A 14,686-nucleotide genomic window follows, 5' to 3' on the forward strand; every position below is an offset into this window, starting at 1 on the left:
CGGTCTTTGTGTAGCAAGCCACGGGACAGAATCCGTTGGAGTGTTTACTATTGCGTGCCGCTGCTATATTTTTTCAAGGAGAGCTATACGGTTACTCTATGCCTTTGTTTAGATAAACGTTTATCCCTTGACCGCGGCTACGTTGGCGACTGATTGTCGCCTCGGGCCCAAGCTCATTGTTACAAATCTCGAATAAACATAATCGGATTGAATGACAATTATTTAATTATGGCTATGGTAAAATCCGGATTACAATATTACGGGATTCTCCCCAAGTTCCAAAGGAAGGCTCCGGTGTTCTTTCATCTCCGACATATATTTCTATGTGTTATATACATTTTTGTATCTTCAAACTTCGACTGGCGGAGGCTGAATCGTTGTTGTCGAAACTATTTTATTTTATGCGATAAAGAAGAGCTCCCATAAGACTCTAATAGGGCTTCTATGGCTTCCGTGTGATAATTAAATATATTTAATTCTCCAGCATCTCATGGGCCATGTTCAGTCGAGTCGTATTCTTCGTCACTAGCAAGTTCCTTACGCTTTAGGAAATTATGCAAGAATAGTCATTAATATCCATGATTTCTTATCTTAATTCTATGCTAAAGATTTCCTTAGGACACTGAAAGCTTTTTCTCTATTGAAACCAAAGCAAGATCGAGGCACAATATTTTCAAAGATATTAACCTAACTTAGGAAACTAACTAATAAACTAATAAAGGCAAAATATCTGCACGAGCCAGAATGAATCCAGTCTCCGCCGTTCGAGTGTTGAATTTATGAAATCTCCTATAAAGGTATTTATACCTGGTATTTACCACAGTCTATTTCGTTTTAATGGATAGTAAAACGCCTGATGGTCACTTACAGTAACGACAGTACCATCCGCAGCCTTTTTTTCGCTTTGTATAGCAGTAATCGTGAAGGTTTCTTTTAAAAGTGCTTCTATATTTATTTCTGACAAATCCTTTACCCTCAAAGGTGGTCGAGGCTCGAATATTTTTGGCAGGTTCTTTGGTAACTCGCTATACACCGATTTCACGAATTGCAAAAAATATTGTATCTATAAAAGAGAAAATTCAAGGCTTTGTGAAAATTTCTCTGATAAAATTCCGATAGGAAAACTTTATATCTTAAAGGAAGGTAACTTACTTCCGGATTAAAAGTCGGTTTGTACTGTTTGTGCAGTTCGATGATGATCCTCAGACACACCAGAACGTTCTCCTCGTTGTCGGTTTCCAATAACTTCGACATCAAACTCAAAATCTGTTTTACGTACGGGCGTAGATACTCGTTGCTAGGTAATCTGTGTATCATTTCCAAAATCAATTTTCTCACTTGTTGGATGTTGTACTCTGATATAAAATGTGGTTCTCCCTCTTGGAGTATCTTTAAGAAAATTTTGATCATATGCTCGAGAAATGTCTTATATTGCGAGGAGCACATGATCACCTGTAATAATTTAACGTGGCCAAGAATAAAAAGACGTTGAACGAGATTTTTTTTTCAAGAAAAAAAAAAAAAAGAAAAAAAAAGAGAAGGTACGTAATTTGACTGTATAGGGGCGAATCGATACCTCAAAATTCTCCGACAATTCTTGAGCGGCCTTCAATTTTAACTCGTCCTTTGAAACTGGATCGGCCAACATGGTTACGTACGATTTGTACGTATTCATTTGCGTCACTGGGTCCGGTGGTGCCATTTTGATTGCTCAATGGAAAGTTGGATCTGTGCTAACTCTGGTCCATTAGAAAACCTGCGAAAAATTGCAACTCGAACGTTTCATTTTCGTCCAAGGTCACTGTATTTAGTTTCTTAAAAACATGTTCGCTCAAGATCACTAATTTTAATTTCATAAAAAGAAAAGTCCGCTCCATTAAAAATGTCTGCGCGAAACCGCAAGTCAAACTCTAAATCACTTAACTTTTTCAAAGGCGAATATTCGAATAGTTGAAAATCACTATTTTTAATTGTTTAAGCAAATTAATCGATGGACAATATTCATGGAAATGATTTTACGTAAAGAATTCGCTTATTCAGAGCCGTAGAACGTAAACTGCATAGTTCGCTTGAAATCAATGAGGAACGTTGAACATTTTAAACGGTGCAAACAACCCCTGGCAACCACCTAAGTGTTTTCTGTCGTTCACTTTAATTAAAGTCGTCGAATTAATCGCACGTTCCTCTCTGATTATTATTTCTCAGGTGTTCAGTGGGGAAAAAGCGCACTCAAATTCGTAGAAAGAAACGTAACGTGATTTGTTGATTGGTCTACGTGGTTAGGGGGTGAAGTGTACGTAGAAATGTTAGGGGTGAAAGAATATATGTTCACAGCCTATAAATGCCAACGAGATCCTGGCTACGATCCCAGTACCCTTGCAATGTTGCTGGGAACCTGACGAAATTGAAGCACGATGAAAGAAGAGATTTTTGTAAATTGAAAAAGAAGAAGAATATTAAAAAGACAAAGAAATGGACGAAACTATTATTGACTCGATCTTCGCGGGATCCTTGAAGTCCCTACCACCTGTTAGCTCTAAAATCGTCAGAATATTTACCAGCTCCACTTTCACCGGTACGTTCAGATATTTTAATCGTAAATCTTCTATCCTCTGTCTCTTCTTTCCCCCTTTAATATAAGAAACATTCCGATTCAGATACGGCGATGGAGCGAAACACATTAATGGCGCAGTGTTATCCAAAGCTGAAGGATTATTGCAGAGAAAAGCATGGATTGGAGTTTCAGGTAAATATTAAACGATCATAAGATTTACATAGCCTGGATCAAATACAATAATTTGCAAAGATCGAAAGTATTTTCTTTTTTATACGATATGCTTGAAAGATCCGTGTCTTGTGCACAGTCATCGATACAGCTAAAGGGTGTCAAAATCTGTGTTACATAAATGCAATTTGTCGACCTTGAACAGGGAATTGATTTCTATCGTACCAGGCACGAATCCTGTCGCGCGCAGCCAAAACTTTTCCACGGTCTGATAGGTTCTAAATTTAAATCGAGGAACCTGGTACAAGAGAAAGAAACGAGAATCATTTAAATAATTCGATTGCAGGTGGTCGACATGAGATGGGGTGTAAGGGACGAAGCCACTGACGATCACATGACCACGGAACTCTGTATGAGGGAAATAGAAAATTGTCAGAGACTTTCAATGGGCCCAAACTTCGTGGTAGAATATAATTTACGAGTTTAATTCGATCCCGTAAACCGTAACTTTCGAACCATATTTTTCAAATTCTTGCAAGGTGTTCCTGGGACAGAAATACGGCTATCGTCCCATTCCAACGTATGTTCTCAGTTCGGAACTGGAAATGTTGAGAACAGAATTGGACGGTCAAGGGATGGACGTTAGTCTGTTGGATAAATGGTACAAAAAGGACAGTAATGCAGTTCCGCCTACGAGTATCTTGCAACCGATATCGTCCATCTTGAAAAATTTTAATAACAAAGTAATGGAATTTTCTCGTTACCTTCAATCAACGTGGCGAAACGTTAGATTACATGAGTATTTTTATAATTCAGAGGATCCCAAAGCTGCAGCAAGAGGACCAGGCGATTTGGTGGGACACTATGGTAAAAATGCAAAAGCTATTCCGTAAAGGAGCACAGTCTTTGTACAATTCCGAGAAATTTGACAAAGATACCATGCACAATTATTTTATGTCAGGTGGGTCCAACATAAACATAGATTGCGCTTACTTCTTAATGCTCGAGCTCGTGCTGATTAATTCCGCAAATAAAAATGCGTAGAAGAGTAGCAATCATAAACGTTATTTCTTTTCTCATCTTTTCTAAATTTCCAACTATTTATCCTATCTTCTTCTCTCTCTTCGACAAGTTGAACGTTAATAATTATGTACCTGGACATTGGGGGATTGATAGGTTTATCGAAAGTGGAATTATGCGCTCCTGTGATGTTGTCCCTCGTGAATTTAAGAAGATCTAACCATTGAGTGGTTAAATAAATCGTTGAATTTTTATTTGCAAACAGTGACTGAAAGGGAAGTGATCAACGGTATCTTGAACGTGAAAAATACTAAAAACCATTGCCTGGCATACATACGATACATCAACAACATCAACCTACAGAACTTAAGGAAAGCCAATTTATTCTTGGACATCGCTAACAGAAGCTTAGATAACGAGGCTTCCAAGTTGCTGGCTAATTTGAGGGACGAAAGACTTCCGGACAAGATCGAAACTACAAACTTGCAAAGGTATTTATCTCGCAAGGAGGAACGTAATTACGTCTTTGAATTCATTTTCCTCGCATTTTCTTTAAAGATACACGGTAGAATGGATTGGTCGAGAAGGTTTGGACCCAGAAACCCATAGCGAGTACCTTCAACACTTTATAACGCATTTCTATCGAAACATAGTGAAGCTTGTGGATCGTGCTATGAGAAAAGAAGACAGTTCAGCACAGGGACAGATCATAACAGAAATTTTGCAACATTTGCACGCCTGTAATAACTCTGTGAAGGTAAATTTACTAAAAAAAAAAAATGTTCAAGGTAATAATATGATTTAAATAAAAAATTCTTCAGGTATTTTACGGCCGAGAAGATACATTGGAGAGAATTAAAGAGTACATGTTAGGTGATAGTGACAAGCCTTTGGTATTGTACGGCGAAGGTGGGTGTGGGAAAACATCTCTGTTAGCAAAGAGCGCAGGATTGACGAGCAGCGCGTGGCTCACTGGCAGAAAACCAATCAACATAATTCGATTCCTTGGAACTACACCAGACAGCAGTGCGCTGACACCCACGCTGATTTCCATTTGTCAACAAGCAAGTAGCTGAATGATCGTACAGTAAAATTTCATTCATCCGAACCTGCCGAGGAACAAACAGGTTCTCTCTTGATTTCTTTTACCACCTATGACTTCTTGTTGAGATATCAAAATTTCACGTCTAGATAAATGACTAAAATCTTGTTCTCCTGTCTAAAAAAAAAAAAAAAACGACTAAAATATAGTTTATAAATGATAAAAAAATTTCATAACGAATGAAGTTTTATTGTAATACTTTATATAATACGATCAAGCGACGAAATAATTGTAATGGCGATATTTCCTCGTAGATCTCCTACAACTTCATGTTACCCTTTGATGAAATTCCTGACGATTTGGTGCCGCTAACTGCTTACTTTAAGTATCTACTAACTTTAGCTACAACTGAGCAGCCGATTTTACTATTCCTGGACAGCGTCGATCAATTAACCGGAGTACAAGGAAATAAGCTATCTTGGTTGCCTACCAGACTTCCATTGAATTGCAAGGTACCATACTGACTATGTTTATTCATTCGTGCGAGATTAAAAAATATAAAACTGCATAGGATGTAGACGATGGATAAAAATATATAAAAGTACACACTATGATATTTTGGTGGGTGGGAAGAACTTAAGTAGGTTCCATATTTTGATTACGCCAATAAAAATATGAATTTGCATAAATACCTATAGTCCACTGATCACAGATCAATTGGTATTCGATTAACATTATCGAGGACTTTTTAGATGATCCTATCTTGCGCGGCTGAAGAATCAAACCCGGTGATCTCTCGAGATTATCAATTACTACGAAGGATGATAGACACCGAGGAGAACTTCATCGAAGTCGTCGCTCTTGGCGAGGATCTTGCTATGGAAGTGATAAGGTAGGAACAGAAATGATGAAAATGTAATATCTCAGCGATATTTCGAATACATTCTAATTTTCACAGGATGTGGATGAAAACAGCTCACAGAGACTTGAACAACTATCAATGGCGTCTCGTGGCGAACGCTATATCCAAGTGCTCCTTACCAATCTTCGTAAAGCTGGTCTTTGCAGAAATTTGCAGATGGAGAAGCTACACTAAACCAGCAGATACTCATTTAACGTGCACAGTGATGGACAGTATTATGATGCTTTTCGAAAGAATCGAGAAACAACATGGAAAAATTCTAGTATTCCATGCGCTAGCTTACATCACTGCTGCAAAGTCAGGTTTATCAGAGTCCGAACTCGAAGATCTGATCTCTCTGGACGACAAGGTGTTAGATGACGTCTATCAGTATCATTTACCACCAGTCAGAAGAATTCCACCTTTGCTCTGGACCAGGATACGAAACGATTTGCCTAATTATTTGAGCGAAAGGGAAGCTGATGGTGTCAGTGTCCTTAATTGGTACCACAGACAATTTAGAGACACCGCTAAGGAAAGATACTTCAAAAATATGAACATGGCCATGTATTTCCATTCCATGATCGCTGATTACTATCTTGGCATTTGGGGTGGTGGACGACCCAAACCGTTTAAATACACTGAAATTCAGAGACACAGGTAGATCGATCTTCTTGAAGATATTCTTAAAGATATTCTTATCTGGCAAACACTCTGTAAAATATTTCTCTGCACTTTAACGTAATCAAGGTGAATTTATAGGTTTAATTTGGCGGACAAAGAAGGAGTGGCGGATAGAAAAGTACCGGAACAACCTCTGGCATTTTACTCGAAAGATGGGACAATCACTAGATACAATCTGAGAAAGGTACAACGTTGATGTCTCCAATTGTTTTCTACGACAGCTAATATATTTCCAATTTTAGTTCGGTGAACTACCTTTCCATTTGGTCAGATCACGACGTTTCAACGATCTGTTCGAGAACGTTTTGTTCAACTACGAGTGGCTGCATGCCAAACTAAGCTCCTGCCCGCTGCAAGCGGTGCTTTCGGATTTCGAAGATGCCTGTAATTTCATCGACGATCAAAATATCGTCAGGTGAATTGAAAAATCGAAGCAAAACAATTGGATTTTCAGCGATTTTCAATCAAAAGCGTCAATTTCTGCTCCAGGGAACTTATGCTGGTTGCAGATGCGCTCAGATTAGGAGGTGCAATTTTAGGATCCCATCCGGATATGCTCGCACCTCAACTAATAGGTCGATTATTGCCAGAAATTGGCGGGAACGTGAATGTGAAGATGTTGCTTCGAGCGTGTGATAACGACGGCGCCAAGGATTGCGCCCTGCTTCCGGTTTATCATTGTCTACATACTCCTGGAGGACCGTTGAAAGTACATGGACAAACTCGCCCGATTAAACGAAAACGTTCTCCTGATCTCGTAAACCTTTCAGTATTCGCTGGAGGGCCATCAATTCGCCGTGTTTGACTTTTGCCTAACGTCGGATTACCGGTACGTCGTCTCGATATCCAATCGATTCATCACCTGGGATCTGAGCACCAGCGACATGGCAAGGGATGTAAATCCTGGTGTTGAGGGAATTATGCAACACCTAGTTCTCAGTCCTGATAATAGATACGCAGCTGCGTTTACCACTAATAATCAGGTATCCATTTGCCCTTCCTGAAACGAAGTGAAAAAAAAAAAAAATTGAGAATTAAAAACTGGCAATATAATTTGTTCATTGTCAAAATTTGTTTATATTTCTGACGTTTCTGTATTTCTAGTCCTAGGGCGTATTCTATTCTTAATAATAAATAATAATAAAAGTTTCGATATTTCACGTAGATGTAAATGATGGACTTTTGAACGGGGATGTACTTTAATCTTTTTATCAGTGACTTATTAATAATAATTTTCTCGTGTACGACAGTATTTAAAACGTGCAATTTATAGCATTATATTTAATTCTCTCATGGAAGGGCTGTTAGTTGTAAGGAAATCGATTATTTGGTATTTTATTTCTTTCTTCGCATGAAATATCGATGGTACAATAGCTTATAGTTACTTTGTCACAAAATACGAAAGAATTTCAACTGCTTCTCTTTAACAGAGCGTCGTGTTAAATACCCTGACGAGCGAGTTCGTTATTATCGATAATCCGCTTCCAAATGAGGAACCAGTGTGCGGGGTACATCTGATGAATCAGTTCTTCTTCGTCTATGGTAAATTAGGTTGGTGTAGATTCGATTTACGAGGAAATCTACTAGATACACACACGAATCCGGAGGATTCTAACAAATGGCCAATTTTATGTGAGTGCAATGATAACGTGCCATCTATGAAACATTGCAACACCTGAAATAATGTATGCTTCCCTAAATAGGCGTCGAACACACGAATCTGGATGATTATAGAATAGTATTCTGGTCTGGAAACATGGAGGACACCAGTATGCTTTTGCATACCTACAGAAAAAAGATATCACTGGAACCCTTAAATTTCCATAGGTGAACCATCGATTAAATCATTCTTAATTCTCTTCCAATCAACATTAATACTCTTCTTTAACGTCTATCCTTCAGCGTTATGGTAATGACCAATAACAAACAAGTTTTATACGCTTGTACAACTAAAGGGGATTATCGAGTGACGAAATACACCAGCGATGAAACGTCCTCTCAATGGGAGAAAGTTTTCGACATGCCCAGAGCTTTCAACGACGATGTGGAATACTTGTTGCAATTGAAATTGGACAGGGAAGAGGAGATGCTCCTGGCCACAAGTGCCAATGGTTTCATCGTGTGGTTCTTAGAAAGTAAGAGCGACGCATACGTCCTGACACTGCCCAACGGAGTTCGAAACATCAGCACGAAGATGATGTGCTCGAATTCGATCATGGTCAGTGGCAACAAGAATTACGCCGTTGCCGGTGTAAGGTGTGTTTTACTACGAATTAAACGACTGCGTTAGAATAGAAAAGAGAAAAAAGAAACTGTAACAAAAGCTATCATTTTCGTAGAAAAAATCTGTACGTGTGGAATCTTGAAACAGCTGAATTGGTGAAGATCTTGGATGCTCATTTCGCGAGGATTATTCGACTGGAAGCGCTGACTATTGGAAACTGGAACAGCGTCGTAACATCGAGCATCGACAGAAGCGTGAAAGTATGGAACATAAATAATATCTTCGAGCAGGTTCATGTAATAGACAGACACGAGTTGCAGATTGATATGATAAGGTATTAACGTTTTATCGTGATCCCAGGAATGGATCGATTTCCTTTTTACTTATGGTATTTTCAATTACGTTGAAAGCTTGGCAGAAGAATGTAACTTAGCAGTAACGGTGACAAGAGACTGTGTAGGAATTTGGGACTTGCAAACAGGAAGATTGATCTCGAAATTGGCGGACAGTCCTTTGGGAGCAATTGTCACTCACGCTTGCATAACTCATGATGGAAAGTTGGTATAACTGTTGATATTACTTGTTCAGAAATTTCGTGGCGTTTTTGGCAAGGATTTAGTGTGTTCGATACTGCGATGCATTTAATGAGATTGAAAAAGGTCGTTCGTAATAAATCTCTGTTAAACGGCAAGACATTTAGTTCAGATAAATGCTGCTTTCGCGTGGACTGATTAAATGCAATAATCATAGAGGGATGTCTGGAATTCGTTAATAACAAAGACCTCGTTTCTCGATAAGGAAATATTTTTCGATAAGACGATATCACGTGTCTTGATGAAAACAATTCGCCTCGACAAGAATTGTCGATCTCTGGCTGATATCTTATTCCACAGCTTTATTAATTACATATACATAGTTCAACTATCTTCATATGTTTTTTACTTCTTAAACTAAACATTTTCTAATGGTTAACATTTGCTTAAAATGTTTTAAAGTCGGAAAGGATGGAAAACTGGTTTGACGCAAACAATGCATAGATTACTTAACAAAATAATTCAGTCGAAAGACACGACGAAGTTTCGCTGATACTGATTAAAGAAAGAAAAATAATAGTATTTCATACTATTTACACATAGAGTACAGATTTTTCTATAGTTTGTATTATTTTAATAGGATATTTCAAATTTCGCTACGAATTTTCCGGGCAAATCAATGATACTATACGACTAATCTATCAAACCTGACATGCTTCTTCATTTCAGATATATTGTATCGACAGAATCAGGTAATATACTAATATGGAACAGAATTACAGAACAGGTGTTGTTCAAAGAGGAACAGCAGCACGTGAGGCAGCTGACATTGGTCGAAAATTCGTCTAAATTTATAGCCGTTTCGAGGCCGAAAAATCCTGCAGGAGTGGAAAGCATGAAAATCACCGCTACTCTTTTTATGAGAACTATTCCCGGTATAGTGATAATTGATAGAATATTTAGGGATCCTTAAAGGTATTAATAATTGATCGTAATTAATAGATGGAAAGGCTACGTTTACATTGGAATATTTAGTCAGAAGTCACACAGGTACACCATTTCGAAATGTTGTGATGACTTCTGACAATTCCTTTCTGATTGCTCCAGCAGCTGATAAAGGCAACAGGGATTGTGTTATCATTTACAATGCAAATACTGGAGCGCTAATAAGTAAAATTCCAATAAAATTACCAGGGTTCAAAGTAAGAATATTATGTAAAAAGAGAAAAAAGAAAAATAAAATAGTATTTCATTTTTGTTATACATAGAATAAGTAATTTTGTATAATTCATAATTTTTTGATAGGATATTTCATGTATCACTCCAATGCCAAATAAACCACACTGGATAGGAATCATTGGATCTGACAAAGGTACCATTTTGGACATAAATAAAAAGAAAATTATCCGTACGATTCCCAAATGGAGCGGAAATATCAGCAGAGATGGGAAATATACTTTATACGCACCCAGCAGGTAATTCTTCTTTAAAGCAATTTCAAAAAGAAGTTTTAATGATTTTGATATTTTAGAGGTGGTTTAGAGCTCCTAGAATTGAAAAAAGGAACTACTGTAAAAACATATATTCCAAAAGTTGCAGAGGGTGTTTTCACTGTAATATCCATGTTCAACCGCACCGACGAATATGTTCTTTATTACCATAGTGGAAGAAAAACTATACGTGTATTTAGGTAAATAGATAAAAGATTAAATTAAGAAGAAAATATGCAAACCTCCGTCACGTATTTCATTCATAGATCATCAGACTGTGAAATTATAGCAAACTACAGAGTTCAAGCAGAACTGAGTGCTATCGATAGCACTTATGATGGTAAGAGTATAGTCTTAGGAACGGTAGATGGTTGTGTATCTGTTTTAGCTATAGCAGATCATAAAAAGGAAGAAATAAAGGAGTACATTGCAAACTTACCATCTCGCGATGAAAACGTAAGTAAACAACTGCACACACAAATATTATCACACTAGTAAACAAACGAGACGTGTTTTCAAAGAGATTGTAGAAACTGCACATATGGAAGAATAATTTGTGTTCCCCATTGATTTTATCTTGTACCCTTTTAGTGTTAATCTTTTTTTAAATATTAAGATCGAGAATGTTCGATAGAGAATTTATTCCAGTCACTGGTTTGTCAACTTTGGAAATAGGTTAGGATAAACACTTGCCGCATCGAACACTAAGATTATTTAAATATTATTATCGGCTTTTATAAATCCGTAGTGTTGAATAAATAACTCTGGTAGAACTTAAAACACTTTGCTATGCTTATTTACAGTTGATTTTATCAAAATTTCGCTTGTTACAATGTCCCGCTCAAAAGCGAAATTAGTCGTAATTTCTGTGTATAGGCCTGGGTATCGTTTTATGAAATTCAAATTTCGATCAATTCCCAATAAAATCGATTAAAATTACCTTATTTCACTCGGTTAGGAAAAATAGAAAATTACACACAGAACACGCGTATAGTGCAATAAACTTAAAACGTTCACTCAAAACACTCAACCACGATGTTCTCCCTTTCTCTTTCTCGCTTCAAGGAAGATGGCGCATCAAATCTAGTTACTTTTCAATTCCACATATATTTCCAAAAGTATTATCGTGAATTTTTTTTTCGATTAGCAACAGATTTATTTAATAAAAATTATTACATAAATATGTTGCATGTTTTAAATTTATTAATATGGTTCTAATATTAAATACAAAAAACATATGAAAATAAAATTAAATATATAGGGAATTGATATCAACAGTTGGTATTATGACAGGTATACAAATCTTTTCGAATTATTAAATTGTATCTTGCAGTTTCTACATCTTTTGAAACAATGAAGAATTTTATTATTTATATCTTACTTTGGTGACAAAAAGAAGGCATCTTCTGCTTCTTTAATAAAATACTAACACATAATTTAACGCCATTTCAGTGGAAGAAGAAAACTGAGAAGCAACGAGTAGCTATTAAATTTAAAGCCGCTGCTCGTATTGCTCGTGTAACACACGACTTGAGTGCTATTATACGAAATGCAAACATTGCGGAAACGATTCAGGAATTAGACGAAAATGTAGAATAAAGAATATAGAATAGATTATTTTTATAGAAAACTTGTTTAGTACAGATAACATGGCGTAATATAGTACGATAGTATATCTCTTTGGTAGAAATTTCCGACTAAGGAATAATAAATGTAAAACGTTAATAATAGAATTTATATTACATTTATTTGTGTCTTTTTATGTAATTAATTTTTATTATCTTTTCTTCTTTTCTTCCGTCTTTCCACGTTCAAAAGGTAAAGGGCACGAGACGAGTTCTATATTTTATCATTGCAAATGAAATTACCTGTAAATATATCGTAACAGGTATAGGTTGCCCTTGCACAAACCAAGCTTGATGTCTTCATTTAAATAACAATTTTATGGCTTGCTCTATGCAAGGGGATATCCATTTTCAGCTTACAATGTCACGTCGCGATCGAATACGTCTCGTGCCGACGCAGGCGCGATGAATTGCAACGAATTGCGACGATCATGTTTTTTTTTCTCTTCGTTTGTTTGTTTACAAATTCCAAGAGATCGACAGTACTATAATGAGCGATTAAAAAGAAATGATATTACAATCAGCGAGTGAACATAAAATTTGAATCAGTATTGTTGTCGGATGTTTCGCGTATGAAAATTTTCGTTGATCGTTTGTTACTTTTCCACCTGTGGTGTAGTAGTTAAAAATATATTGAACCGTTTCATACGGACTTAAATTATACCACGTCGATCGATTTGTATTTTTAAAAAAGTTGATATTCACATGGCAACCGAATTATGCTACCATCATGTACATCAATAATCTGTAAACAACTATTAAACGTATTTTATAACAATGTTAAACTAAACTAAAACACACCTGCATCAGAGCACATGTAATTCCAGCAGAACCTAAAGTTGTATGGCAGCTTGTTAGATACAATAAACAGCATTCTTCGTCAAAGATCATGCTCTTACTAAAAAGTTTAATATGGTGTGTTTTATTGATTTTGAAAATGCTGCTCATACGATATTATCAAAACATTTGATACTCGTTTAAAATTTCAATAATCAATTCACATTTGATTCCTGTGAAGTGCGTTTTCATTCAAATAAATTTGAACTTAATCTGTGATGCTGGTTCTCTCGATAGGCTTATGTAGTAGTTTTGCAGTGACTTTTTTTCTTAATTTCTTAGTATCTTGTTATCGTCATTTCCTACTTTTCCTCAAAGACTGGAACTTCTGTGAAAGCATGGTAGCTTTATTTCTGATATAGGGCCTTTTTGAAATTTTATTGCATCGCACCTCCTTTTTGCTTCTGTTGCTGTTGTTGTTGTTCCCGCTGTTGTGCCTGTTGCGACGCTTCCGTATCTTTAATGTGTTTTTCAACCTGTAGAATTGAAAACCATGCAGGTTATAGCAAATTGTCATATTCTACATTTTTAAATCACTTACCACTTTCTTTACATGTTTATATGCTCCAGATTCTATGTTTCCATGAACGTTGTCAACTTTATATGGTGGTCTGATTGTGACATCGTCAAATACAACTATATTTGCCCCATTCCACGTAATTTCTGGGATAGTTTTTGATATAGTACTGAAGAGTTTTCGTCCCTCTGGAGATACTCCGGCCTGCAGAGCCATTACCAGTTTTTTCTTCTCTTCAATTTGATTACGTACTCTTCTGTTCAGCTTTTGTAAATTAAGGCTTTGTGGTGGCTCGCTAGTGGTAGGGCTAACTTCCCGCTTTACTTGGACCTCTGATACCAAGGATAAATTTACTATGTGTACATCGTTTAATGTTGTTGATCCGCTGGATGACGGACATTCTGGTAGGCATCAGTTAAGGAATTATTGTTACCACAAAACGTGAAAATCAAACATAGTATTAATATATTCCAATCATAGGGTCACCTGACTACAAAATAAATTCTCAGGTTATAAGCATGACTTTCTAACACTTCCCATAATACTAAAAATATTTTTATTCCTAAATCATGAAGAGAAATGAAAGTGAAAGTTTCCGCGTGAAACGTGCAAATACGTTAAAGAACATATAAGCAGAGCAATAAAAAGCAACGGAAAATCCAGCATGGTTGATTGAATGACGAAACTAACCTGACTTCGTGTAGTTGGTTAGATGATGATCAAATAATTGACAAGCGGTATTGCACGTTTCCCATGTGAAAACACGAAACGTACCTCAGTGGTCGTTCGTTAAAATTCACAAAACCTATCATAGATAGCTCGAAAGTTATTTACACTGCGGCAATGTTAAACGAGCGACGGATGAGCGCTGCATACATATAGTTTACGGAAAGAATGTTACTTTAAGCGAATTTATGAGAAAAGGATACTTAGGATTAGCATTTTAGTTTGTGGATCGAATGCTAACACCTCGCCTTCGATCTCCTCCTTGTAACAGGTTTTACAGGCCACCGTACTCCCGATGCTGAAACAATCGTTGGCGCCGGCCATTTTTCACTACGAACTTACAAGCGCGGACTCCCTATCGC

General features: G+C 36.8%; 3 protein-coding genes across 4 annotated transcripts in view; 1 reads left to right on the forward strand and 2 right to left on the reverse strand.

Moving 5' to 3' along the window:
* The window catches only part of LOC122574900 (transformation/transcription domain-associated protein), a 24,540-nt gene extending 12,821 nt beyond the window's left edge, over nt 1-11,719 (reverse strand). Inside the window, exons 1-5 of one of the 2 annotated variants that reach the window (XM_043743096.1) lie at nt 11,059-11,718; nt 7,235-7,372; nt 1,577-1,756; nt 1,153-1,306; nt 869-1,063 (exon numbers count right to left, since the gene is read on the reverse strand). In XM_043743096.1, coding sequence (XP_043599031.1) covers nt 869-1,063; nt 1,153-1,254 — 297 coding nt within the window. In that variant the 5' untranslated portion in view covers nt 1,255-1,306; nt 1,577-1,756; nt 7,235-7,372; nt 11,059-11,718. Of the gene's footprint in view, nt 1-868; nt 1,064-1,152; nt 1,453-1,576; nt 1,757-7,234; nt 7,373-11,058 lie in introns of both variants that reach the window. The other variant, XM_043743095.1, reaches the window with a different exon arrangement.
* LOC122574901 (NACHT and WD repeat domain-containing protein 2) lies at nt 1,766-13,060 on the forward strand. Its single transcript, XM_043743097.1, has 26 exons — nt 1,766-2,575; nt 2,658-2,746; nt 3,072-3,188; nt 3,265-3,468; nt 3,542-3,686; nt 4,011-4,236; nt 4,304-4,502; nt 4,567-4,809; nt 5,102-5,299; nt 5,540-5,679; nt 5,746-6,348; nt 6,451-6,556; nt 6,615-6,787; nt 6,862-7,081; nt 7,143-7,355; nt 7,803-8,004; nt 8,076-8,199; nt 8,275-8,628; nt 8,712-8,930; nt 9,007-9,153; nt 9,859-10,064; nt 10,132-10,331; nt 10,435-10,604; nt 10,661-10,819; nt 10,886-11,075; nt 12,072-13,060. The coding sequence occupies exons 1-26, from the start codon at nt 2,473-2,475 to the stop codon at nt 12,216-12,218; spliced, it is 5,097 nt and encodes a 1,698-aa protein (XP_043599032.1). The 5' UTR covers nt 1,766-2,472; the 3' UTR covers nt 12,219-13,060.
* Nucleotides 12,348-14,685, reverse strand: LOC122574906 (protein LSM12 homolog). The gene is made up of 4 exons (XM_043743109.1): nt 14,528-14,685; nt 13,623-13,999; nt 13,473-13,557; nt 12,348-13,409 (listed from the first exon to the last, which is right to left on the reverse strand). The coding sequence occupies exons 1-4, from the start codon at nt 14,646-14,648 to the stop codon at nt 13,384-13,386; spliced, it is 609 nt and encodes a 202-aa protein (XP_043599044.1). The 5' UTR covers nt 14,649-14,685; the 3' UTR covers nt 12,348-13,383.
* Nucleotide 14,686: the final 1 nt, after the last annotated feature.

Source organism: Bombus pyrosoma, linkage group LG14, assembly GCF_014825855.1.
Source record: "Bombus pyrosoma isolate SC7728 linkage group LG14, ASM1482585v1, whole genome shotgun sequence".
Classification (NCBI taxonomy): Eukaryota; Metazoa; Arthropoda; class Insecta; order Hymenoptera; family Apidae; genus Bombus; species Bombus pyrosoma.